The sequence below is a fragment of the Eulemur rufifrons genome, chromosome 9 (assembly GCF_041146395.1).
Source record: "Eulemur rufifrons isolate Redbay chromosome 9, OSU_ERuf_1, whole genome shotgun sequence".
Lineage (NCBI taxonomy): Eukaryota > Metazoa > Chordata > Mammalia > Primates > Lemuridae > Eulemur > Eulemur rufifrons.
This window is the reverse complement of record NC_090991.1, coordinates 26,459,462-26,487,016: the sequence shown is the minus strand read 5'-3', so window position 1 is coordinate 26,487,016 and position 27,555 is coordinate 26,459,462. Positions and strand designations below refer to the sequence as shown.

The window sequence follows — 27,555 nt, the reverse complement described above, 5'->3', positions numbered from 1 at the left end:
TTTTATTACATATATGTAAATACCATTCATTGAAGGCTTACTAAATACCAAACCCTTTAACAGTTTACCATTTTGTCCTTCCAACCATTCCAACACTCAGAAGTTAAGTGATTTGCTTAGGGTCACAACTAGAATTTAAAACCTGCCACTTATATCTCAAGTAGGACTCCAAAGCCCAACCTTAACTACCAAACTGCAATACCTGCTTCTCCCCTCCCCCACTTAGTAAGCTTCAGTGTTTCCCAGAACATTAATAATGTATTAGCAACTTGACCTCTTATTATATAAATACAACATGATTTATTTCCCTATTTGCCAGATGTGTATATGTATTGCTATTATAAATAAGACTGTGATTAATATCTTTGTATCAAGATCTGTCCCAACTTTTAGGCAATTACCTTATTGCTAATAATTATTTTCAAATAAATAATGAAATTCACATACACAAAACTGGCAAGTAGCAGGTAAATGCTTCTCTAATTTCAGTTTCTTAGCTTTCACATGGAATGAACAATTACAATACAGGCTGAAGGAGAACAAAGGTATTACTGAACTACACCAGAAACCGGGCATGGTGGCACACACCTATAGTCCCAGCTACTAAGAAGACTGAGGTGGGAGGATCACTTGAGCCCATTGGTTTAACACACTGACTGCCACACTAGAAAAAGAAAAATTTTCTTTGGGGCCAAAGTGTTTTATTACAAAAATAGAATAAAAACTTCGAAAACAAGACAATACTTTCTAATTTAATGAAAAATTTATTTTTTGTTTTCTGTGTGAGTTATGCGCAACTTGAACAATAGTTCACACAGCTCCCAAGGTAAAGAGACATATAAGTTACATATGCTTCACGAGGCCCCGTGCTCAAAACTAGCATGAGTTAAATACAACTCACATGGCAGTTAATATGTTAAAGCCAGCCTGGGCAACATAATGCATATTGAGACCCCAGCTCTAAAATAATTAATTAATTAAAACAAGAAATACAACAGGGACAGTCTAAAATAGCATTTGAAAGCAAGCTCATGCTGCTCAACATTAACAGGCAGAATGGGGAAGAAATAAAAGTATTTTTAGCATATCCAGGACATTAAATAAATATAAAAATAAATAAATGTATGTGAGGCTATCACAGAAAAGCCAGCTTATTATGTTTAGCTAGGTTTTGTGGGAAATTATAGGTCATACTATTAGTGTAACCTATCCCCCGTTGAACACATTTCAATTACCCCTATATGATCCTCTCCTTAACTACTTTACCTTTCAAGTTGTTTTCCAGAAATGTTTTCCACAAGACAAAGGAGCTGAGATTCTGAAGGACCTTGGGCAGACTGCCTGACATCAAGATTCACTATCCCCCAAAACCTACGCCCCCCCCCCCATACCGCCCCTTAGGAGATACACCAGGACAGGCCCCAAGGCATGTGGCCCTTCCTTGAAAAGCCCATGATCTCCCTTAGTCAGAGACAGATTTGAGGCAGCTTTTCCCTTTTCTCCCAACAAGACACAACACGTCTGTCATATTAAAAATTCCTTTCTTCCTTGGCAATCCTTGTTGACTCAATAATTGGATCTTTCTTTCTTTTTTTTTTTTTTTTTTTTTTTGGAGACAGAGTCTCACTCTGTTGCTCAGGTTAGAGTGCTGTGGGGTCAGCCTTGCTCACAGCAACCTCAAACTCCTGGGCTCAAGCAATCCTTCTGCCTCAGCCTCCTGAATAGCTGGGACTACAGGCATGTGCCACCATGCCTGGCTAATTTTTTCTATATATTTTTAGTTGTCCAGTTAATGTCTTTCTATTTTTAGTAGAGACAGGGTCTCACTCTCGCTTAGGCGGTCTCGGACTCCTGAGCTCAGCTGAGCTCAAACTGATCCGCCCCGCCTCAGCGTCCCAGAGTGCTAGGATTACAGACATGAGCCACCGCGCCCAGCCCAACAATTGGATGTTTGTGCAACGAGCAACTGTACCTAGACCAAAACTCCTTTGCAGTTTTGACAACATTAGCACTCTCACCAATAATATGACCACATTTGTAATCAACATTTTCAAAAGTGAAATTATATATGATGTACAATACAAATATTTTACCTATCCTTTAATTTCCAAAGCATGCTCATTCACATATTGACTGATTGAAATTCTTTTGATAGGCCAGAACATCTACGTTATCCCAACTACACAATAGGAAAACAGATGTAAAATAGCATTAAGGACTTCCATGCCTAAAATTACAAGACTCTGTGTGTGTGTGTGCGTGTGTGTGTGTGTATAAATCCCTTTATTCCCATTTCATCCTTTTTGCTGAACTTTATTCATATATCTGCCCTTCTTATATTCTTCTTTCATATGAAAGAACATCATTATCCAGTCGTTCAAGCCAAACCTCCTTCTCCTTCACCACTCCCCAATTCTAGTCATCAAGTGCTAAAGACATCTTCCTAAGTTTTTCTGGAATTGATCTCTTCTCCATTGGAGTTCCCTATTGGAAGTCCATTTCTTCATAAGTCTGGCATATGAGATTTTAATTGCTCTGCTGCAGATTTCTCTTCTTCAGTCAGTGGTGTCAGCTAGAAAACAAATGACAAAATCTTTATTTCAAAAACCTTTAAAGACTGTTAAATTAGTTTAGTTAACTTTAGGTCTGTCACACCAATAAATGTTTCCATAAGCTTATACTATATAATCACAAATTTAGGAAGGCAAGGAAAAATACAGATATTTAGCTATCTATATACAAGTACTATGATGTTTGAATTTCTGAAAAACTTGCAATTCTAAATAAGTTGAAGAAATAGACCAAGAAATCAAACAATTTAAGGACTATAATTTAACAGAACCAAAGAAGTCATGTTTGGATGCCATATTCTAAAAGTACAGTTGTCCCTCAATATCTGTGGCGGATTGGCTCCAGGATACCAAAATCCACAGGTGCTCAAGTCCTTTGTATAAAATAGTGTCATATTTGCATATAACCTAGGCACACCCTCCTGTATACTTTAAATCATCTCTAGATTACTTAAATACCTAATACAATGTAAATGCTACGTAAACATTTCTTATACTGTATTATTTAGGGAACAATGACAAGGAAAAGAGTCTACATGTTCAGTACAGAGGCAACCATCTGAATATTTTTGGTCAAGGACATAATGGTGGTCCCATAAAGTTATAATATTATAGAATATTTTCTGAATATTTTTGATCCATGGTTGGTTGAATCCATGGATGTGGAACTCATAGATACGGAGGGTGACTATACTTTGAAAAAGATATGAACAAAAATAGTGTGAAAATTTTCTCAGAGAAGTAGAGACTTGGGCTAAATTCTAAAGAATAATTCAGATCCTTTTACCTGCAAGTAACAGAAACATTTCAAAAGTGATGAATAATAAAATTTATTATCATTGCACACTAAGTTCAGAAGAAGGAAAGACTTCAGGGCTGACTTATTCAGCAGCTTAACAATGTTAGGACTTGGTGTTTTTCATCTCACAGCTCTGATGTTTTTTTTGGGGGGGGGGGGGTTTGGTTTTGGTTTTGTGTTTTGTTTTGTTTTGTTTTGTTTTTTGAGACAGAGTCTTGCTCTGTTGCCCGGGCTAGAGTGCCATGGCATCAGCCTAGCTCACAGCAATCTCAAACTCCTGGGCTCAAGCAATCCTCCTGCCTCAGCCTCCCGAATAGCTGGGACTACAGGCATGCACCACCATGCCCTGCTAATTTTTCTATATATATTTTTAGCTGTCCATATAATTTCTTTCTATTTTTAGTAGAGACGGGGTCTCGCTCTTGCTCAGGCTGGTCTTGAACTCCTGAGCTCAAACAATCCACTTGCCTTGGCCTCCCAGAGTGCTAGCATTACAGGCGTGAGCCACCATGCCCAGCCTTCTGATATTCTTGATGGTGCTTTTACCCTCAAGCTGACAGCAAAATGGCTCTCACAGTGCTAGGTATCACATGTACACACACTGTCCGGGAGAAGAAAAGATGCTTTCTTTTCCAAGGGTTCTCTCAGCAGTGAGGAAACTTTTCCCAGTTACCTACTTCTAGACTTTCCCTCCTCTCATGTCATTTGGGTTGCAAACTCATTCCTGAACCAGTGTTAGTTAAAGGAAAATCCATTCCCCTTGCCAACCAGAGAAACCCCTGAAGGTGAGGATGGGGCCAGCATCACTCCAGGCACATGGCTGTGAGAGACAACACTCATCATCAAGAAAGTCAGTGCAGTCAAGTCACACGTTGCTTAACAACAGGAATACGTGCTATATGGGATAGCCTATTGCTCCTGAGCTACAAAGCTGTACAGCATATTACTGTACTGAGTAGTCCAGGCAAATGTAACACAATGGTTAAGTATTTGTGTATCTAAACACAGAAAAGGCACAGTAAAAATATGGTATTATAACCTTAAGGGAACACCATTGTATCCTTGACCAAAAACATTGTTATGCAGGGCATGACTGTATTCCAGGAGTCAGGAAAGGAGAACAGATGCTGAGAAAACCACCAGCCACAGTATCCACCAAAAGAAGGCAGGAGCAAAAGCAAAAGGGAGAAGGGAAGTTGATGGAAAGTTGTAAGGGACTTTCACAGAGCACTAATAACAGGCTGGCTGAAACAAAGGGTTATATGGGGAATTAATAGGAGATACAACCTAAAGAACCACTCAAGTAGTTATAAATCTGCCTAACTATATAGGTCATCTCTAGAGAGACTGCCAAATCTGGAACACCCCAGACCTACAGAATCAGAATCTCTAGGGCAGTGCTGTCCAATAAAACTTTCCATGATGCTGAAAATATGCTATATCTGCACTGTCCAATCAGTAGATGAAGAACTTAACTTTAGGCCGGGTGTGAGGGCTTACACCTAGCACTCTGGGAGGCCGAGGCGGGTGGATCACTAGAAGTCAGGAGTTCGAGACCAGCCTGAGCAAGAGCGAGACCCCGTCTCTACTAAAAATAGAAAGAAAATTATCTGGCCAACTAAAATATATATAGAAAAAAAATTAGCCAGGCATGGTGGCACATGCCTGTAGTCCCAGCTACTCGGGAGGCTGAGGCAGTAGGATCGCTTAAGCCCAGGAGTTTGAGGTTGCTGTAAGCTAGGCTGATGCCACGGCACTCACTCTAGCCCGGGCAACAATGCAAGACTCTGTCTCAAAAAAAAAAAAAAAGAAAGAAAGAAAGAAAGAAATTAGCCAGGCAACTAAAAAAAAAATTAGCCAGGCATGGTGGCACATGCCTGTAGTCCCAGTTTCTCAGGAAGCTGAGGCAGGAAGATCACTTGAGCCCAGGAGTCTGAGCTTGCTGTGAGCTAGGCTGACGCCACAGCACTCTAGCCCGGGAAACAGAGAGAGACTCCGTCTCAAAAAATAATAATAAAATAAACAAATAAATTAAAAAGAACTTAATTTTAAACTTTCATTTAATTACTTTAAATATACATTTATATAGCCACATGTGGCCTATGTAAATTGGACAACCCAGCTCTAGAGCAGCTCCAGAACCTACGTGATTCTCACATGTGATTGATTGATTTGACTGATCAAACTCACATTTGCCCAACATGTTCACATGGATAAAATGAAAAGCAATCATAGCCTGGGCACCGTGGCTCACACTTGTAATCTTAGCACTTTGGGAGGCCCAGGCAGGAGGACTGCTTCAGGCCAGGAGTTCAAGACCAGCCTGGGCAAGAAGCAAGACCTTGTCCCTACAAAAAATAAGAAAATTAGCTGGGTGTGGTGGCACACATATGTAGTCCTTGGGAGGCTGAGGTAGGAAACTCGCTCAGGACCAGGAGTTTGAAGTTGCAGTGAAGCTATGAAGTCACCACTGCACTCTACCCCAGGAGACAGAGCAAGACCTTGTCTCAAGAAAAGAAAAGAAAAGCAATTATATGCCTTGCTGCAACCCAAACAGTTAAAATTCCCATTTTCTACCTCAAAAAAGGGAATGATATTACCCTGGCAAGACTTGTTTGTTCTTAATGAATCCATGTTGTTCCTTGTGATCACTGTACAAGAGTTTTCAGAGCATGTGTTTAATAAACCCTCACCAAATTTTTCTAGGAATAAAGGTCAAGTTAACCAACCTAAAATTTGTAGAAGTTTTTCTTCTTTAATGCAAATATTTTGGAGCATCAGTAGAATACCACACATTCACTTTTAATGCCTTTTTATATTTTTTATTTATTATTATTTTTGTTTTGGGGATTTTGCTTTTTTTGCTTTGACATACATTAGTCTCCTTTATTTTTCTTTTGGTGGTCACCTTTATAATTAAGTATATTTAAACCTTAATGTCTTAAATCAGCTAAGAAAGATAAGCAAATTAATATTTCCTTTTCCCATCTCCTTTTGTGTTCCCTATTTATTAATATTATCATTTCAAATGCTCTTTTTGGATATTATCTACTCAAATACATTTTCAACCCTTCCAAATAAAAAACCACTCTCCTTGATAAAGGTTATAGCAAGATAATACCTAAACAGCTTTGCATTCTGTTATCTCTAAACAAAGTACCATTTTCCCTAAGCAGACTTACCCCTTTTTTGTTGTTGTATGCTCCCAAAATAATTTTAAAGGCCCTTTTGGTTATTTTAGAAAATTTGAGAGGCCTCAGCTCAATCCAACCTTTGACTTTCTTAACTATGCTCACAGGTTTGTCCCTATGACTGATAAACACCTTTTAATATTTGAAATTCCTTTACAAATTCTACCTTGCATATCCCTTTAAACTCTGGACTCATAGAGCTATTTCTAGTTATACAACTCTCTACAGATGTCATTTCCTTTTCTTTCACATTTGGATGATAAAAATTTTAACAATCCCCCCTCTTTTTTTTTTTTTTTTTGAAGACAGAGTCTTGCTTTGCTGTCCCAGCTAGAGTGCAGTGGCATCAGCCTAGCTCACAGCAATCTCAAACTCCTGGGCTCAAGCAATCCTTCTGCCTCAGCCTCCCAAGTAGCTGGGACTACAGGCATGGGCCACCATGCCTGGCTAATTTTTATATATATATATATATATATGTATACATATATATATATATGTATATATATATATATGTATACATATATATATATATGTATATATATATTTTTAGTTGTCCAGCTAATTTCTTTCTATTTTTAATAGAGACAGGGTCTCGCTCTTGCACAGGCTGGTCTCTGAACTCCTGAGCTCAAATGATCCTCCCACTTCAGCCTCCCAGAGTGCTAGGATTACAGGCATAAACCACAGTGCCCGGCTTTAATAATCTCTTTTAAACGTCTCTGAGAAGATTGAGCATCATACCTGTATTTTCTCTGAACTTTCCACTACTCTCATTAAAGTAGTAGATACAAGACCTACTATAGTCAGTATTTCCCCACCTGACCATCACTGATTCTAAAATATGACCTCCTTTTTCAAGTTATATAACCTACTTTTCAATCATTTCTCCTTAACCTGATCCAAAGTGAAAGCTCCCTTAGCTTTCTGCCTGAAAGCTGACCAAATTATTGCTCATTTCAGACTTTTTTTTTTTTTTAAAGACAGAGTTTCTGTCACCCAGGCTGAAGTACAGTGGCACAATCATAGCTCACTACAGCCTTGAACTCCTGGGCTCAAGCAATCTTCTCACCATGGCCTCCTAAAGTACTGGGTTTATAGGCCCAGCCAGGTATTTCTTCTTGTAACTAAATGAAGACCTTTACGGATATTCAGATGATTGAAATCCCCTATCACTATATAGCTATTTTTCTGTACCGGTAGTCTCAAACAGAAATATACCATCTATTTATTATACCCAGCAAGGGCAATTTGTAGTAAATATGCAAAATGCCATTTTTCTCTTTGTTTATTCATCTAAATTTAGTTTGTGCTTCAATAAATTTATGGATTTCTATACACATTTGTTGATATGTACATCTGGAACTATACCGAATCTCTCTTCAAGATTTATAGGGCCAGGCATGGTGGCTCACACCTGTAATCCTAGCACTCTGGGAGGCTGAGGAGGGATGATCGCTTGAGCTAAGGAGTTCAAGACCAGCCTCAGCAAGAGGGAGACCCCATCTTTACCAAAAATAGAAAAATTAACCAGGCACATGCCTGTAGTCCCAGCTACTGGGGAGGCTGAGGCAAGAAGATCACTTGAGCCTAGGAGCTTGAGGTGCAGTGAGCTACAACGATGCCACTGCACTCTACCTAGGGCGACAGAGTTAGATTCTGTCTCAAAAATAAATAAATAAATAAATAAAGAAGGTTTCCCATGAATAAGGTTATGTGTTTCTATTGTCAGGCTTTGATCACATACAATGAAGAATATGTGATTTGAGTTGTATTTATGAAAGTTTATCATATACATTTTTTGCACTTAATTTATTACTATGTGATACCACCATTACTATTTGAAATTCTATCTACCTATTCCTTCTATTCCCTTTTTAATTGCCCTTCCCTCCTCCACCATTCATCTCCTTGTGACATAACAGATGCATCTACAGTATCATTTTATAGTTTTAACCACATATTGTTCTCTTTTTCCCCCCCTCTATTTGCAATGTAAAGAATTTTTTATCAGATTGACCTGGGTAGTCAACCTATGAAATTTACTCTAGTTACAAGCCCATAATTCAAAGTATCTTTTTTTTTTTTTTTTGAGACAGAGTCTCACTCTGTTCCCCGGGCTAGAGTGAGTGCCGTGGCGTCAGCCTAGCTCACAGCAACCTCAAACTCCTGGGCTTAAGCGATCCTACTGCCTCAGCCTCCCAAGTAGCTGGAACTACAGGCATGCGCCACCATGCCTGGCTGATTTTTTGTATATATATATTTTAGTTGTCCATATAATTTCTTTCTATTTTTAGTAGAGACGGGGTCTCACTCTTGCTCAGGCTGGTCTCGAACTCCTGACCTCGAGCGATCCACCCGCCTCGGCCTCCCAGAGTGCTAGGATTACAGGCGTGAGCCACCGCGCCCGGCCTAAAAGTATCTTAATGCTATAATTTAGTTCAGAGTTGGCAAATAAAAACATAGCTCCTTAATACAGCACTCCAAGCAACCATTTGCAGTTGGCACCTGAGATAAAGCAGATTGGCGATACTTCATCCAGATAATTTAGTTCTACTCTTTGACTCTGTCTCATATAGCTTTTCCTTCTAAGGCCCCAGCTTTTTCTTGATAGTAAATGAAAATGCTGCCAAATCCTTCAATTTTCAGTTCAAAACCTTAGTGCCTAGTTTAGCAGCTCATTATATTTATTTCTACTCCAACATATCTGAAGAGTTGTATCAATGGTTGAGGCTCACAATTACAAGGATTCTCACACTAAATGAGATGGGAATGGGAAATGGAGGGACGGTATGGAGAAAGTGGGCCCTTTCATCCCTGCCAACTTAAATGAAGGAGAGCAGAACTTAAAAAAATAAAAAAAGTCACTGGTATAGATGCTTTCTAGACTTCTCAGTCTCACTAGTACTTTATAGAAACCAGCAGAGCTGGTAGATTTAATTAAGTATAAGCAAGTTTTCTCTTCTGCCATAGTTACATAATCTGAGACAGCACACCTCTTCATTAATCATGTCAAGTCCATATACTTATTTTAATATAAAAGGATAAGAGTTATTATACTTCAGGGTATGAAGAAAAATCTCATTTCTACCAATAGTTCAAATAGACTGCTGAATTCCAAAATGTAAATTACTGGGGGGTTTCCCTTTCAAAGCAACACTCAGAACTAAAAGTATACAAATCCAACCTGTCAATTGAAAGTATTACCTCCAGGTCTGTTTGCTTTTGTAGTTTTTGTATCACGTTCATAGTATTATTCACAGTAGCACAAATGCGGCTCTTAGTCTCTTTCTGCTCAACAGCAACTGGTTTAAAGCGTGCATACAAAGTTTGATATCGAGACTTTATTGCTGACAATTCCTTTAAGAGTGTAACTGGATTTTTCTATATCAGGAAGAAAGTTAATATACGTTAAATTATGAAAAGGAAAAACTAAGCTTCTTTTTAAGAATTAAAATACTACATATACAATATAGTCTACCATTCATTTAATTGAACACTGCTGAGTATTTAATTATGCAATCACATGACAGAGGATGGGAGGTGGAGAAGAAAGAAGTATTAAGACCTAGATCCTATTTCTCAAGGAATTTATAGCCTAGCTTCAGAAACAACCCACGAAAAAATTTAGCAATAATAAACAGCTAATAAAGTTACTTTAAATATATGACATTGGATGCATAGTTCACAATAATTACATAGTATTTCTAAAATACAATTTTAAATACTATTCAGCAGAAGATTAAAGGCACTATTTTGATTTGTTCTTAAAGAATAAGATAACTTGAAACCACTTATTATAAAATTCTTCATACTAATTTATTTATATACATACAAAATACAAAATTCATGCCAACTCACATATACTTATAAACTACATTGGTTTCTCAAATTCATTTTGTAATATATATAGCCACTATTCCATAAAAGATACTTTAAGCTCTGCCACTGAGTAATTCTTTTCATTCCCTAATGGTTCCCAGGTATTCCAAACTTTCTCTATCCCTCCAATTCCCATCCACTCCTTCCTGGCACATGATCTCACCAACTGCTTTGCTAAGAAGACAGAAACTATCCAGTAGAAACTCCAACTTCCTGGCTTTTCATCCCCAGATGAAAACATCTATGGACATTCTCATCTTTACTTAACTCCTAACACTACCACTCCTATTACTGTTTCCTCCTCATATCCTCCAGAACCTTAAATTCTCTGTATATCAATAACCTTTTCAATATTTACCTTTGTTCAGACTTCAGATCTTCCCTATACTGGGGGGAAAAATTAATCCCTTATCTTGATTCTGTTGTCACTTCAAAATCAGTTTCATTTTTCTCACTCCATTTATCACCAAGCTTTTAGCAACTATAATAATATATTTCCTCAATCTAACACCCCATTAGACTAGTATCTTTTTTTTTTTTTTTTTTTTTTGAGACAGAGTCTTGCTCTGTTGCCCGGGCTAAAGTGCCGTGGTGTCAAGCTCACAGCAACTTCAAACTCCTGGGCTTAAGCAATCCTTCTGCCTCAGCCTCCCAAGTGGCTGGGACTACAGGCATGTGCCACTATACCTGGCTAATTTTTTTTCTGTATATATTTTTAGCTGTCCAGATCATTTCTTTCTATTTTTAGTAGAGACAGGGGTCTTGCTCTTGCTCAGGCTGGTCTCGAACTCCTGACCTCGGGCGATCCTCCAGCCTCGGCCTCCCAGAGTGCTAGGATTACAGGCGTGAGCCATCACGCCCAGCCTAGACTAGTATCTTTTAACAAATTATTTAAAACAATCAAAAAGTCATTCTTGCTATATAGCATATATTTTTGACACTCTTCTTGCCTTTCCTTAATTTCTTCCTGTTCCATCTTCTTAAAGTGAAACTTTTTTTTTTGGACAGAGTCATACTCTATTGCCTGAGCTACAGTGCCGTGGCAGCAGCCTAGCTCACAGCAACCTCAAACTCCTGGGCTCAAGTGATCCTCCTGCCTCAGCCTCCCGAGTAGCTGGGACTACAGGTGTGTGCCACCATGCCCAGCTGATTTTTTTTTTCCTATTTTTCGTTGCCCAGCTAATTTCTTTCTATTTTTAGTAGAGATGGGGTCTTACTCTTGCTCAGGCTGGTCTCAAACTCCTGACCTCAAGTGATCCCCCTGCCACAGCCTCCCAGAGTGCTAGGATTACAGGTGTGAGCCTCCAAGCCCGGCCTAAAGTGAATTCTTGATTTCCATAAAACTATACTATCTTGGTTATCTTCTAACAGGAAGGAATACGGACAGGAGATCTACCTTAAAGACTGTTAAAATAATTCTGCAGGAAGTGATCAAGGCCTTATAGCATCAGCAGCAGAAGTTGGACAGTGACAAAAGGGAGACAGCATGAAAAAAGTTAAGAGAACCTGGTGGTTTGTTTCATATGGGAGAAGACATAACAGATGACACCAAATGTATAGTCTGGCAAATAGAGAAATAGTATATATTAAAATAACTTTTGGGTTATCTACTTATTATAAACCCTAATAACAGTGAGACCTTCCCCATTGCTCTGAATGGTGCATTTTTCATCATGTGTCTAGACATCTGAATATCGTATTAAATAAAAGATCTCCAGGAGAAGAACTAGAAAACAGAGTCCAAGACATATCCCCAAAAGTAGGAAGAAAACCACAAAAATGAAAACAGCTAAGAAAAGATAAGAAAAACAGAGGGTAGATGGAGGAGGTCCAATCTATGACTGTTACGTAAAAAAGGCCATGAAAGATTTCTTTTCTTATGAATATACTAGGTAAGAAATGTTACAACACTTCAGGTTCATATGTTTTCAGACTAAAAGGGTCCCACTAAGTGACAGCACAGTTAATGAAAAGATCTATACCATAACTATAAATTTCACAGCATAAAACAAATATTCTGAAAGTTCCAAGAACTCTCCAAGGTGGTGGGGTAAGCCGAGGATTAAAGAGGAAAGCACACACAAAAGATCAGAAATCAGAATGGTATCTATTTCTCAACAGCAACATTAGAAGCTAAAAAAAAAACCACAAAGCAATGATGTTAAAATTAAGGGAAAATCTCCAATTTAGAAGTCTATGTTCAAGCAAACCTTTTACCAAGTAAGGGGTTAAATAAAAGGGTGCAATAAAGACTTTTTCAAACATTCAATGTGTCAAAAAGTTAACTTTCTGTGTATTCTTCTTCAGGTTATACTTCCTTAGCACATTCTTCTAGAGCAGTGGTCCCCAACCTTTTTGGCACCAGGGACCAGTTTCATGGCAGACAATTTTTCCACGGACCAGGGCGGTTGGGCAGGGCAGAAGGAGGTGGTGGCAGTGTTCGGGATGCTTCAAGCACATTACATTTACTGTGCACTTTATTTCTATTATTATTACAATATATAATGAAATAATTATACAACTCACCATAATGCAGAATCAGTGGGAGCCCTGAGCTTGTTTTCTTGCAATTAGACAGTCCCATCTGGGGGTGATGGGAGACAGTGATACCCAAAGTTTGTTGCTTTTGTCTAGTCTACTCCCTAATCTCATTTTGGTTGCTGTTACTGCAGAAAACTCTGCTTTCACAAAGATAGGATGCTGGAAATGGAAGCAGGCTTTTCAGTGCTTTTCAATCTCAGGATATTCCGCCTTGACTTTCTTTAATCCAGAACGTATGGAGATTTGAAGTTGTCTCAAACATACTTTTAAGGCCACTATCATTTGCAATCTCAAGTAGTTGATCCTCTTTTAGCACTGACAAAGTCAATTCACCTGGCTTATTAACAAATGGATAGAGGATCCATTCCTTCCCAGTTCAGGGGTCTTTTGTGTTTGGGAAGTAATGTTCAAACTTTTCTGAATGCTGAGATAGGTGATCATGCACCAGCTTGGAGAAAGAAGGCCCTGGTTCAGTCTCTTTCAAAATCTCTGCTAATGTTTGAAACATATCAAAAATCCCAATGTTTACTCATTGCCCCCATAATTACAGTTTGGCTTTAAATGCAGCCACTTTATCTGCCGACTTGAACACAGATGTCATTCTCCCCTAAAGTGACAGATTGAATTCGCTAAGCAGGTTGAATATGTCACACAAGTGTGCAAGTTTTACAACCCATTCTGTGTCACTGAAATGTGCTATCAGTGGTGACTGTTTTTCTAAAAGAAATCTCTGGAGCAGTTCTCATAACTCAAAAACTCTGACCAGTGATCTGCCTTTAGAAAGCCATCTCACTTCTGTGTATAAGAGAAGACATGTGTGCTCTGCGTCCGTCTCCTCACAGAGCTGTGCGAACAGATGTGAGTTAAGGGCATGTACTTTAATGTGGTTGATAATTTTAATCACATCCTGCAAAACATTGTTTAGTTCAGGTGACATTTTCGGCTAGCCAGCATTTCTCTATGGGCGACACAGTGTGTAGACTCACATTCAGAAGTAAAGCCATCCAGTCATAGCAGCCACTCCATCCATGCATATACTGACACAAAAGGACCAATTCAGTTTTCCTGATATGTAATCATTCAAAGACTTGAATAGTTCTGCAGCTGTGGTGTTGGCTGGCAACAAAAGTGTACATAACATATCCTCATGCACATCCTCCTGAAAAATATATTGCACAAAAACAAGCATTGTTGCCTTGTTGTCAACATCGGTAGACTTATCAACCTGGATTGTGTACCACAGTGACTCATTAATCCTCTCTAACAATTGTGCCTCAATATTCTCTGCTCTTTCATCAATTCGTCTAGTTACGGTGCTAGCCAAAAGAGGAACATGTGCCACCTTTTGAACTGCACCCTCTCCTAAAGTGCAAGGCAAATGTCCTTAGCAGCAGGCAGGATCAACTCTTCACCAATAGTAAAGGGCTTCTTAGCTTTGGCAATGCGGTCAGCCACTAACAGTGATACTCTCAGTGCAGACACATTTGATGAAGTGGTGGCCTTCAATAATTGCTTCTGTTCTTCGTGTTTACGGTTTTTCCTTTTGAAAAACTCAAAAGCCTTGTCTTTCAATGCAGGGTGCTTGGTCTCCATGTGGCAAAGCAGTTTTGAAAGTTTCATAGCTTCACTGGATAGCCAGTTGACACATATTATACAAAGCAGGCTTGGAGAATGTGAATCACCTGTTTCAATGAACCCATAATTTAAGTAGGACTCTTGGTATTTTCTTTTAAATGCAGCTTTCATTTTGTTGGCAGTCTTAGAGTCTTCTGCTGTCTCATCATTGGGTCTTTCCCCCTTTTCAAAGAAGCTCTCCAGTGACCTTTGCTTTTTACTCATTTTTGCTAGGGTTAGCTTGTGGGCTTAACAAAACTGTGATTGAGATAAGTGTGTAGTGCAGGAAAGTGGCGTGGACTGAAGTGGTAAATAAAATAATGGGTGGGCCACACTCAGATTAAAGTAAGTGTCAGATTCTGACTTAAAGCCTGCTACCAGATGCAGCTGTACAATTGAAGTACATCAACTCACTTGCCACTATGAAGCCTGCCACCAGATGCAGCTTAATTGTCACTTGCCAGTCACTGATAAGAGTTTTGATATGAGCCTGCAAGCAATTAATTTACTATGGTCTCTATGCAGTCAAACCACTCTGCTAATGATAATCTGTATTTGCAGCCACTGCCCAGCCCTAGCATCACTGTCTCAGCTCCACCTCAGATCATCAGGCATTAGACTCTCATAAGGAGCACATCACCCAACCTAGATGCCTCGAATGCAATTTACCATAGGGTTCATAGTCCTGTGAGAATCTAATGCCACCACTGATCTGACAGGAGGCAGAACACAGGCGGTGATGCAAGCAATGGGGAGCAGCTGTAAATACAGATGAAGCTTTACTTACTCGCCCTCTGCTCACCTTCTGCTGTGCAGCCCAGATCCTAACAGGCCATGGACTGGTATCGGTCCAGGCCTAGAGTTGGGGATGGCAGTTCTAAGGGATATGCTTCACCACATCAAGGAAATAAACCAAGACAGAGTGAAACATGATCCAACACAGGAATAAAATAAAGGCAAAGGCCAAAATCATGGTAAAGAAATCCCAGAAAGATAGCCATGCAGAAGGCATATAGAGCAAGAGGTCAGATTGGAGCAGAAGGATAAAACACCGAAAGAGATGTTTCCATGGAAGAAAATGAAACTTAGGGAACATGCAGTGTGTCTTAAAATGTTGAGAAGAGCTGAAAAAAAGTAAAAGCAGGTACTCAAAACAGGTATTTGTACACCAATGTCACAGTAGCAGCATTCACAATAGCCAAAGGTAGAAGCAAACCAAATGTCCACTGACAGATGAATGGATAAACATAATGCGGTACATATATACAATGGATTATTATTCAACCTTGGAAGGAATTTCTGACCGCTACAATATGGATGAATCTTGAGAACATTATGCTAAGTAAAATAAGCAAACATTATGTTAAGTGAAATAAGTCACAAAATGACAAATATCATATGATTCTACTTATTTGAGGTACCCAGAGTAGTTAAATTCATAGAGACAGAAAGTAGAAAGGTGGTTGCTAAGGGCTGGAGAAGAAGAAGAATGGGGATTTATAGTTTAATGGGTACAGAGTTTCACTTCAGGGAGATGAAAAAGTTCTGGAGATGGATATTGATGATACTTGCACAACAATTGAATGCCATTGAACTGTAAACTTAAAAAAGATTTAAATAGTAAATTTTATGTTATACATATTTTACCATAATTTTTTTAAAAAACCAAGAATATGAAATGGTTGACTGGCTTTGGTCATCTTAGTATTCTGGTGGTTCCTTAAAATATTAAACAAGTTACCATATGGCCAGCAAGTCCATTCTTGGCCTTATATACCCAAGAGAAATTAAAACATGTCCATACAAGAACTTGTACACGAATGTTCATAGCAGCATTATTCATAGTGCCAAAAGGTGCAAACAACCCAAATGTCCTTCAACTAATAGATAAGAAAATACGGTATAGTCATACAATGGAATATTGTTCAGTTATAAAAAGAAATGAAGGGGCCAGGCGAGGTGGCTCACACCTATAATCCTAGCACTTTGGGAGGCCGAGGCAGGAGGATCACTTGAAGTTAGGAGTTCAAGACCAGCCTGAGCAAGAGCGAGACCCAAAATTAGCTGGGCATGGTAGCACGCACCTGTAACCCCAGCTACTCAGGAGGCTCAGGCAGGAGGATCACTGGAGACCAGGAGTTTGAGGTTACAGCAAGCTATGATGATACTACTGCACTCTAGCCTGGGAGACAGAGCTAGAGACCCTGTCTCAATTTAAAAAAAAAAAAAGAAAGAAAGAAATGAAGGAAGGCTGAGGCAAGGGGATTGCTTAAGGCTAAGGAATTCAAGATTAGTCCAGGCAACATTGCCCCCTACTCCCAATCTCTAAAAAAAAATTTTTTCTTAATTAGCTGGTCGTACCAGCTACTTGGGAGGCTGAGGCAGACGGATCACTGGAGCCCAACGGTTCGAGGCTAGGTAAGCTATAATCACACCACTGCTGATTCATGCTACAATGTGGATGAACCTTGAGAATATTATGCTAAGTGAAAAAAAACAGACAAAAGGCCATATATTATATGATTTCATTTATGTGAAATGTTCACATGGCAAATCTATAAAAACAGAAAGCAGATTTGTGGTTACTGGAAGCTGGTAGGGCATGAAGGAAGAGTAATAGGGAGCAACTGCTAATGGGTATGGGGTTTCTTTCTGAGGCAATCAAAATGTTCAAAAACTTACTGTGGTGGCGGGAAGGGCAATATACATAACCTAAACATTTGGACCCCCATAATATGATGAAATAAAAATAAATAAGTAAAAATAAACTTGGTTAAAAAAAAAACTTAACTGTGATGACGGCTGCACAACACTGTGAATGTACTAAAAAGCCATTGAATCATATATTTTAAAAGGGTGAATTTTATGGTATATGAATTATAGCTCAATAAAACTTTTTTTTTAAAGCTGTAGAAAAGAAAAATAACTGGATTGGAACAAAGATGAGAGATAGAAGACAGAGGAAAAGTGGGAGCACTAAATGAAATGTGTTCCACTGTAGTACTTGAAAGATACTGACTCAGATGAGTCCTTCAGCCAGTCATTAGGTGGTACCACTAGACCAGAATGGTTAGTTTGTCCTCAATCAGAAAGAAAAAGAAAAGACAAAGAAAAAATCAAGTTAGTTAGGGAGCTAAAACAGTTCAAACTATACTGCCATAGAATTCTGGCATGCCATGAAATAAACAGTAAAAACTGAACATTAATGAAGTGTTCCCAATTTTGTATAAAATGTTAATTTGTATTTCTACATAATCCAAAAAAAATTTTTTAATTGTAAGGAATTTTTTGAAAAACTGTGAAATATGATATTTCTTGTCTCCCAGCAAATACTATGAAAATATATTAATGATTTAAGTGGTAAATTAATGTTAACAAATAATGCTTGGAGATTGTTCACTTTTATCCCATGGACATGTACGCTAATTTATGATTTTATGGCAGATAAACAGAGTTAATGTTTCTAATCAACCTAAACTTAGAATAACTAAATATATTATTTTATGCAAAAATCACTATTCATATCATATAATTAAACAAATTTAACAGTATTTCATCATCTTCCTCAGAGAATATCGTGACTGCCAGGACTTCTCCCCTCAAACTTACTGAAGAACCACTGCCTTAGAGGTAGCTAGATGCTCTCTTGGAATTTCAGTAGCTTGTAACTCTGAACTCAATGATTTTGGTTTGTTTGTTTGTTTGTTTGTTTTTGAGACAGAGTCTCACTCTGTTGCCCGGGCTCGAGTTCCATGGCGTCAGCCTAGCTCACAGCAACCTCAAACTCCTGGGCTCAAGTGATCCTCCTGCCTCAGCCTCCCAGGTAGCTGGGACTACAGGCATGCACCACCATGCCCAACTAATTTTTTCTATTTTTAGTTGTTTGGCTAATTTCTTTCTGTTTTTAGTAGAGACAGGGTCTCGCTCTTGCTCAGGCTGGTCTCAAACTCCTGAGCTCAAGCAATCCTCCTGCCTAGGCCTCCCAGAGTGCTAGGATTACAGGCGTGAGCCACCGGCCTATATATAACTGTGATTTTTTTTTAAAGGTTAAAAAAGAAAGTAGCAATAAATTTCACTGACTATTGGTATAATCTCTCCAGTATGCCATGACCAAATTTCCAACACAAGATTTTGAGATTCTACAAACTTAATAATATAATTCTTATCTATTACTATTAGAAATACCATCAGAAAATTCTTTTTACAAAATATTCTGTTAAAAAGGTTTTTTTTTAAAAAAGGCTTATTTAATTTGCAGATTACCTCGCCTGCTGAATCAGGATGATTAGTCTTGATTTCATATTCCAGCCTGTACTGAATGTAATCCAAATCAGAGTCAGCTTTCTGGAACTAAAGACCAGCACAAATCATCATTTTGTAAATAAAAAGACTTATTAGTAAAAATGATACTTTACTCTTTGTTTTCTCTTTATATTTGTTAGAATTTAACAATATGTGATATATATTCATTTGAAAATGTGAAAATAAAAAAGTATATAAACATCCATTATCAATAATATATACGCGCTAATAAAAATTTTAAAACTAGTTAATATTTTTAAAGTCATTTCTCTATGCCTTCCTCTTAGATTTTGAGCCAAAATTCAAATATTAAGTAGCCATTGTCATATATTAACACAAAAAACTAATAACGACTTCAAGAATTCCCTAACATCATTGACACTCTCAAAAATTAGGCAGCGTTTTTCTACCTGTGATTTCAAGTTAAAAGACAGAACAAATTTATTTCAGAAATACTCTCATTGTTTCCTTTGTTTGCAACTCCATTAACAAAAAAGCTACAGAGACATGCCACCAAAATTAGAGGGCTTAAAGAGTCACAAATTATACATGAAAAGCTACATATGATACAGGAGAAAAAGTTTGAATAATCCCAAATGATGTCCATGAGTCTATACCTAACATCTCAGGTATCTTTCTTCCCTCTGGTATTTATTCTACCAGCCATCTTTTAAGGACATTTCTTAACATATTGCTTGCTTTTTTTCCTGAAATTCAATGTACTTAGGACATATATGGTAACTGTTCTTGCTGTTTTTATGATACAGAGCACCAGCAGAAATCACACTAAGCAGACTGTAAAAAAATTATAAGCAAGACTTATACACTGAAAACTGTAAAATACAGTTGAAACAAAGTTTAAAATACCTAATACATGGAGATATATATAATGTTCATGCATCAGAAGGTTCAATATTGTTAAGATATCACTTCTCCCCAAATTGTTCTTTAGATTCAACATAATCCCAACCAAAATCTCAGCAGGGTTTTTTTGTAGAAATTGACAGAAAACTTATTTGGAAATGCAAAATAATCAAACAGTTTTGGAAAACAAGAACAAAGTTTGAGGCTTTTCAAGACTTACCTATAATTTCTATATATGTCTCTATAGAATACAATATAAAGTTACAGCCATTACAATAGCATGGTATGACATAATGGAACAAAATAGAATTCCAAAACAGACCAAACCAAGCCAGGCATGGTGGTGCGTGGCTATAGTTGCAGTTACTCAGGAGGCTGAGGCAGCAGAATCACTTGAGCCCAGGAGTTCCAGACCAGCCTGGGCAACCACATATATTCTTAATTAATTTATTCAAAGGAGCAAAGATAATTCAACGGGGAACTAATACTCTTTTCAAAACATGTTACTAGAACAATGGGATATCCATATTCAAAAAAAAAAAATCAAGGACCATTACACTTAATTTATACCATATACAAAAAGTAACTTGTAATGGACAGAGATCTAAATGTAAAAACTATAAATCTTTTAGAAGAAAATATTTGTGACCTTGGGTTGGGCAAATATTTCCTGGAATACAGAATGTATACGCTATAGAAGAATAAGATGTATAAATTGAACTCCATCAAAAATTTTTAAATGAGAAGGCAAATAACAGACAGAGAGACAATTAAAGGACTCTTACAATACAATAATAAAAAGACAACTCAATTTGAATATAGGCAAAAGGTTTACAGACCCTTCACTAAAGATATACAAACTGCAAATAAGCCCATGAAAATATGTTCAATATCATTAGCCATTAAGGAAATGCAAGTTGAAACCACAATGAGACACCACCAAACATCTATATATATTAGAATGGCCAAACTTAAGATTGATAATACCAAGTGTTGATAGGATGTGGACAAACTGAAACCCCAGTACACAGCTTTGGGGATGAAAAATATTATAGAATAGCCACTTTGTAAAATATTTTAGCAGTTTATTACAGGATCAAGCATACTTTTTTTTTTTTTGAGACAGAGTCTTGCTCTGTTGCCCAGGCTAAAGTGCCATGGCGTCAGCCTCGCTCACAGCAACCTCAAACTCCTGGGCTCAAGCGATCCTCCTGCCTCAGCCTCCCAAGGAGCTGGGCCTACAGGCGTGTGCCACCACACCTGGCTAATTTTGTCTATTTTTAGTTGCCCAGCTAATTTCTTTCTATTTCTTTAGTAGAGACAGGGTCTCGCTCTTGGTGAGGCTGGTCTCAAGCTCCTGAGCTCAAGCAATCCTCCCCTCCCCAGAGTGCTAGGATTACAGGTGTGAGCCACCATGCCCAACCAAGCATAGATTTTTTTTTCACATATACATTTATCATGCTACCCAGCAATCCCATCCCTCAGTATTTACCCAAGAGAAATGAAAACATCATGTCCACACAAAGAGGTACTCCGATGTTTGCAGCAACTTTATTCACAATAAGCAAAACCAGGAAATGATCCAAAGTCTACCATTTGGTGAATGCATAAACAATTTGTGATATTCTATAGTGTAATACTAGTCAGTAATTAAAACTGTCTAGCTACTAATACATACAAAATGGATGAATCTCAAAAGCATATGCTAAGTCAAGAAGCCAGACACAAAAGGCCAGTATGATTCAATTTATATGAAATTCTAGAAGGCAAAACTAGGTATCAGTGGTTGTCAAGGAATTTGGGAAGAAGAGGTTGACTGCAAAAGGAAAGGAACTTAGGGGGTCTCACTATGTTGCCCAGGTTAGACTCTTAACTTCTGTGCTCACGTGATCCTCTTGCCTCAGCCTCCAAAGTAGCTGGGACTACAGGGGAGCTCCACCATACCAGACCATAAAGGAACTTTTTAAGGTGATGGAAATGTTCTACTATATCCTGGCTGTGGTGGTTACATGACTACATACATTTGTCAAAACTCATTAAATTGTACATTCAAAATTGGTGAGGTTTGCCAAGTCCAGTGGCATGTACCTGTAGCAAAACCAGCCTAAGCAACATAGCAAGACCCTGTCTCTACAAAAAAATCAAAAAATGAACTGGATATCGTGGGGGTGCACCTATAGTCCCAGCTTTTCAGGAGGCTGAAGGAGGATGGTTTAAGCCCAGGAATTGGAGGGTACAGTGAGCTATGACGATGCCACTACACTCTAGCCCAGGCAATAAAGTGAGACTCTATCTCATAAAACAAACAGGCTGGGCAAGGTGGCTCACACCTGTAATCCTAGCACTCTGGGAGGCTGGGGCGGAAGGACTACTTGAGGTCAGGATTTCAAGACCAGCCTGAGCAAGAGCAGAGACTCTGTCTCTACTAAAAATTGAAAAATTAGCCAGGTGTAGTAGCGCATACCTATAGTCCCAGCTACTCCGGAGGCTGAGGCAGTGATCTAAGATGACACCACTGCACTCTACCCCTGGGTAACAGAGAACTCTACCCTAGGGGGACAGAGTAAGACTGTCTCAAAAAAAAAAAAAACCCAACATAAAAAACCAAGGATTCTTAGGTTTTAAACTCAAACATTTCCTACATAATACGTAAAATTAGTGCCAATTAAGATTTGGGGTAACTTAGCACAGGAAATTTACAGCAGAAATTGTTTTCATCACTTACCCAGTTCATCATAAAACTCAATTAAGTAAAACCTAAGATTTACCAGAACCTATCCAAATCTTTAACAGAAAACAGCAAATTGTAAAGATACTACTCATTCAGAAAAGCCATAACAACTTAGATATAAAAAGTATTCTCTCAGTATGTTTCATCATGCAATAGTGAGTTTTTAATTAGTTTTTCTTTTCAAATTGTGACTTTCTAAAAGATACACTGTCAGTAACAAAATTATAGTTTTCAGCAACAAACGTGGTAAATTATTCACAGATACTGAAGAAAGACGTAAGGCAAGAATCAAAATTCTGGCGTGCATCCTGCTTTCAGATGCTTTGACAATACTATTGCACTGCTAGCTGTAAAGTACAGTAGTGCAATAAAGTCAGAGCATTCGTTAGCAGTAATAAGTAGGAAAGGAATACAAAAATATCTTGCATCAGTTGAAGCTTCAGTGTGAAAAGAATTTAAAGTAGGGTTGCCATTTTGGACCGAAGACATCCAAAACCAAAAAACATTTATATTAATGTTTAAAAAGAAAGAATAAGACTTAAATATCAAAGTGATATTGTTTTTTGATAACTAAAACACAATTAACATTCAAACAGAAACATGTACAGGTGTAAAAAAGAATTTTGTAAATATGCCCTAAGCCTTAGAGGTAATTAACATGTTTATTGTTAATACCTTAGGATTGGTATTAACAAAACTGGTCATAATTACTACTAAGGCAAAGTTGTGAAAAATATTTGTTTTCTGCAGCGATGTTGATTAGCTCCTTCTCCAAGGCCATTGATTAACTGCCATATATAATGAGTTCTTTGAATAAGAATATCAAAGAAAACAAATGAAAGGTAAAATAAGAAGTTTCTCAATCTCTACATATTCAATCTATCACTCTGGAATCTAAACTACAATAACAAAAAAACAAAAGCACTTACCATCTCCTGGCTTTTCGTCTCAAGCCTTTACTGAGGGCTATTATAACAAGGGAAGAGACTGCCAGGGAGGGAATCAGTGTCCTCTAAACAGAACAACATTAATTCCATCTAAGTGAATACTATGGGTGAAATCAAGATGTTGTCAAGAAAAAAAAAAAGTAAATGAATACTGTAGAAGGCGATTTAAAAATTTCAGTTAATGGCAATAAGAGCATTGGGGTTGAATATAGAAAATACAAGTTCACCTTAAACCAGTGGTTCTCAACCTTGACTGTATTTTGGAATAACCCAAGGACTGTGAAAGAACACTAATGTCTTGGTTCAAGCCCCAGAAATTCTGACATTATTGGTCTGGGATGTTCCTGGGCACCAAGACTTTTCATAGCTCCCCAGGTGATTGTAATGGAGAGGCAAGATTAAGAGCCACTGCCTGGAACTCTAGCCATATGTTTACCAACACTAAAGAGGCAAAGATTTTCAGAAAGTTTTTTAAAAAATGAACTTTAAAAATTAAAAAAAAAAATTCAGTTAACTACTAAAATATCTTAAATATAGGAGGAAGGCATCTCCATTTCCTTCAAATTTAGAAATATCAAAGTGAAAATAATGACCGAGGCAGGAGTTTTAAGCCAATTAATATTCTAACCTTTTAGAATGTTAATCAAAAGTCAGATATAAACCCAGAAATACAAATAGTATCACAGTATCACATTGCATCACCTTTTGTGTACAATCAGTAGTGGTACCACAAAAGGAGGGCACTAGACAAATACCACTTAATGAATAAGTGAAGAAAAAATTTAGAGAACAAAGACTGCCCTATAATGAGCTTATTCCCCCATTAGTAATGTTGATTGATGCAGAAATACATTTTCATTATTTCCACCAACCTCCCTTAAATAGTCCAGTTCAGCTAGTTAGTTAGATTGAGTATACCAAGAAGTGGACTCATTCAGGACAGCTAGAACATGAGGGTCTTGGCCTCAAATCTTAGGCCACATAACTCAAATTATAGAATATTTAATTCTGCTAGCCAAGTATCAGGTTTTAAAGACAAGTGTTTAAAAGAGAAATGCTTACTTTTCTGAATTTGAAGTTAAAACAAGAGAAAAATGAAAATTTTTAAATTAAGAGGATTAGGCTATCTACAAAATTAGGATAAACTCTTTCTTTTTTTTTTTTCTGAGAAAGGGCAGCAGGACTGCAGTGACGGGATCATAGCTTACTGCAACCTCGAATTCTGGGGCTCAAGCAATCCTCCTGCCTCAGTCTCCCCAGTGGCTGGAACCATAGGTGCTCACCACCATAGAGTCCAAATTTTTTTTAAAAATTTTTTTGGTAGAGACAGAGTCTTGCTATGTTGCCCAGGCTGGTCTCAAACTCTTGGCCTCAAGCAATCCTCCACCTCCGCCTCCCAAAGGGCTGGAATTACGGGTATGTCACTGCAAATAACCCAACCAAACTGAACCACCCAACAGCCTAAGACCAAAGGCAGAGGGGCCCTGCACCTTCTTTTCAAAGTTAAATAGTATGCATTCTCTTTTCACCTATTAATAATCAATACTAGTTCCTTGGCAAATTCTTTATTTAAGTAATATAAAACCAAAAATCAGAAGATTGCCAAGAAAATCATTTACCTTTAAAATGTTAGAAACTAAACCTGTTCACGGATATCACATTTTTTTCTAAAAGCACATGGCAAATCTGAAGGTGAGAGGCACTGTTTTCTACTATCTAGTCAATACAGAGCAGTAATATTAAAAATCATGATAAAAGTCCAAATATATTTTTAAACCCTAATATTAATAATTATGGAAACAAACTAATAACTTGAAAGAAAAAAACAACTACTACTAACTTAATTTCAAGAAATTTAAGAAAGGAAAAGCCAGGCACAGTGCACAGTGGTTTGAGCCTGTAATCACAGTTACTGAGGAGGCTGAGGTGAGAGGATAGCCAGAGGCCAGAATTTCAAGACCAGCAAACAGGGCAACATAGCAGAGACCCCAGTCTCTTTTAAATATACACACACATATATATACATACACACACACATACACACACACACACACACACACACATATAGGCAGGGCACGGTGCCTTATGCCTGTTAATCCTAGCACTCTGGGAGGCTGAGGCAGGTGGATCCTTTGAGATCAGGAGTTCGAAACCAGCCTGAGCAAGAAGAGACCCCGTCTCTACTAAAAATAGAAAGAAATCAGCTGGACAACTAAAAATATATAGAAAAAATTAGCCAGGCATGGTGGTGCATGCCTGTAGTCCCAGCTACTCAGGAGGCTGAGGCAGTAGGATTGCTTGAGCCCAGGAGTTTGAGATTGCTGTGAGCTAGGCTGACACCACGGCACTCTAGCCTGGGCAACAGAGCCAGACTCTGTCTCAAAAAAAAAAAAATATATATATATATACACACACACACACACACACACATATACGCATATATGCATATATATGTTATATATATGGTAGGACTAACAGCATATTTTACTATCTCTGTGAACTTGGGCAAAAAAAGGAGGGGAAAAGAAAGAAAAAAACTCCTTTCTTTTCTTCTTCTCTTCAAAAAGAACTTAAAAACTACCCCATCATTCAAACAATATCTAAAAGTGTAAAAGTCTGGCTACCTTATAATTTTCTAAAACCTCCCTTTTTCAAGCTGTTTACTTAATCCTTGTTCCCTTAAAATAGAATTTGTTCAATTTAAATAAGTCCTGTGGGAATACTGACTCTATGCCAAAAGCCAGAAAAAGCTTAAACATTAAACAGCCAACTTGAGAAAAAAAAACAACCTGTTAAAAGCAGAAATAACATATAACAATTAGGCAGAAATATCTATATCTAGAGGGAGGAATTAAGAATGGAAAAGGAGCATGGCAAACTAAACATTTATGCCTGTTGATAGAATCAAATTAATACAATAGTTAGAATTTTGTTTGTTTTTTAAAAGGCAGTTAATGATAAAAATAAAACTTTGACAGAAAGTTCATTATTACAGGTTTGAATATCTGAAGAAAATCTTTCCTTCTTCCCTGCCAATTCTCCTCAACCCTCTCCATCCTCACACCCACTCCATAAAGAAAATTTAAATACAAAATTTTAAAAGCAAATGAAAGCATTCAAATTAAATTTTTATATGAGAAGCACTCAATTCATTAACACAGAACAAGGCAACTAAGAAGAAAAAAGCGCGGGCGATCAAGCTAAGTTGGAAATCTAGAGACCGGAGGGAGGGAATAAAGAGGACAAGAGAGGGAAAGATCCTTAAAGAAAACTAGAAGGACAGCCTCCCAGATTGGCGCCCTCCTGCAGGCCAAACACGCCAGCAACAACGGGAGTCCTTTCCTATTCTTCGTCCCCGCCTTCTACTTTCACAGATGAATGAAACTGGGCAGAGAGCAGGGTTCTTGCCCTGTCCCAATCCCGCCCGCGCTCCAGAAATAGAGCTCGTGGCTCAAAGCCCCATCGCTCACACCTCCCTCTCACCCAAGGTTTGCCACCTCTGGACCAAACAGAAATGGGTCTAGGGGCTTCCCCGGCCGCTAAGAAGTTGTGCAAGCCAAGTCTAGCATCCTTCCTCAAGACTTTCTCAGCCCATCTTTGAGAACTTGAACGAATAGTTGAGCCCTGAAGGGATTTCTTCCCGCCTCACTCGTTTTTTTCTCCACCCCACCCAGCATCCCCCTTTCTGGGAGTATGAACGACCTCTCCTATTCGTGGGGCGTTTAGAGAACATTCCAGTCACATCTTTCTTTGGTGGAAACATAGAACGCTGTCTGCACCAGGCGCAGCTCCTTGAGGAATGGAAAGGTGAGGGCGAGGAAGAAGGAATGCCAAAGGCCCCACACCCTCAGCATCTCCCGCCATTTCCCTCACGAGTTTCCCGGATGTAACCCCTTCCCCCGCGGCGGTTTAGATACCAGGCGCTGGCGGCTCCCTGTGGTGCAGGAGGAGGGAACTAGACTCTGGTCCAGCCTTCGCCGCCCAGAGTTTCCGGCGACTCCAAATTGTGCCCCAACTTCGGGGCCACTGGGGAAAAATAAACTACCTGGTAGATCTCCTTCACTGTGCACTCACCATCAGTTCCAGCTTATCGACCTCCGCCTCCATGTTGAATAGT

The 27,555-nt window shown here is 38.3% G+C and overlaps 1 protein-coding gene across 1 annotated transcript; it reads right to left on the bottom strand.

The window, feature by feature from the left end:
• Positions 1-1,148: 1,148 nt before the first annotated feature.
• SKA2 (spindle and kinetochore associated complex subunit 2) lies at positions 1,149-27,555 on the bottom strand. The gene is made up of 4 exons (XM_069481108.1): positions 27,513-27,555; positions 18,858-18,944; positions 9,765-9,941; positions 1,149-2,572 (listed from the first exon to the last, which is right to left on the bottom strand). Exons 1-4 carry the CDS (start codon positions 27,543-27,545, stop codon positions 2,504-2,506), a joined length of 366 nt encoding a protein of 121 aa, XP_069337209.1. The 5' UTR covers positions 27,546-27,555; the 3' UTR covers positions 1,149-2,503.

Excerpts from the sequence above, each read along its gene's own strand:
- SKA2 (XM_069481108.1), bottom strand. The coding sequence starts at position 27,545 with ATGGAGGCGGAGGTCGATAAGCTGGAACTGATG. Across the intron at positions 18,945-27,512 it reads TCGATAAGCTGGAACTGATG|TTCCAGAAAGCTGACTCTGA; the intron begins GTGAGTGCACAG and ends GCTGGTCTTTAG. Across the intron at positions 2,573-9,764 it reads AAAAGCAAACAGACCTGGAG|CTGACACCACTGACTGAAGA; the intron begins GTAATACTTTCA and ends TTTGTTTTCTAG.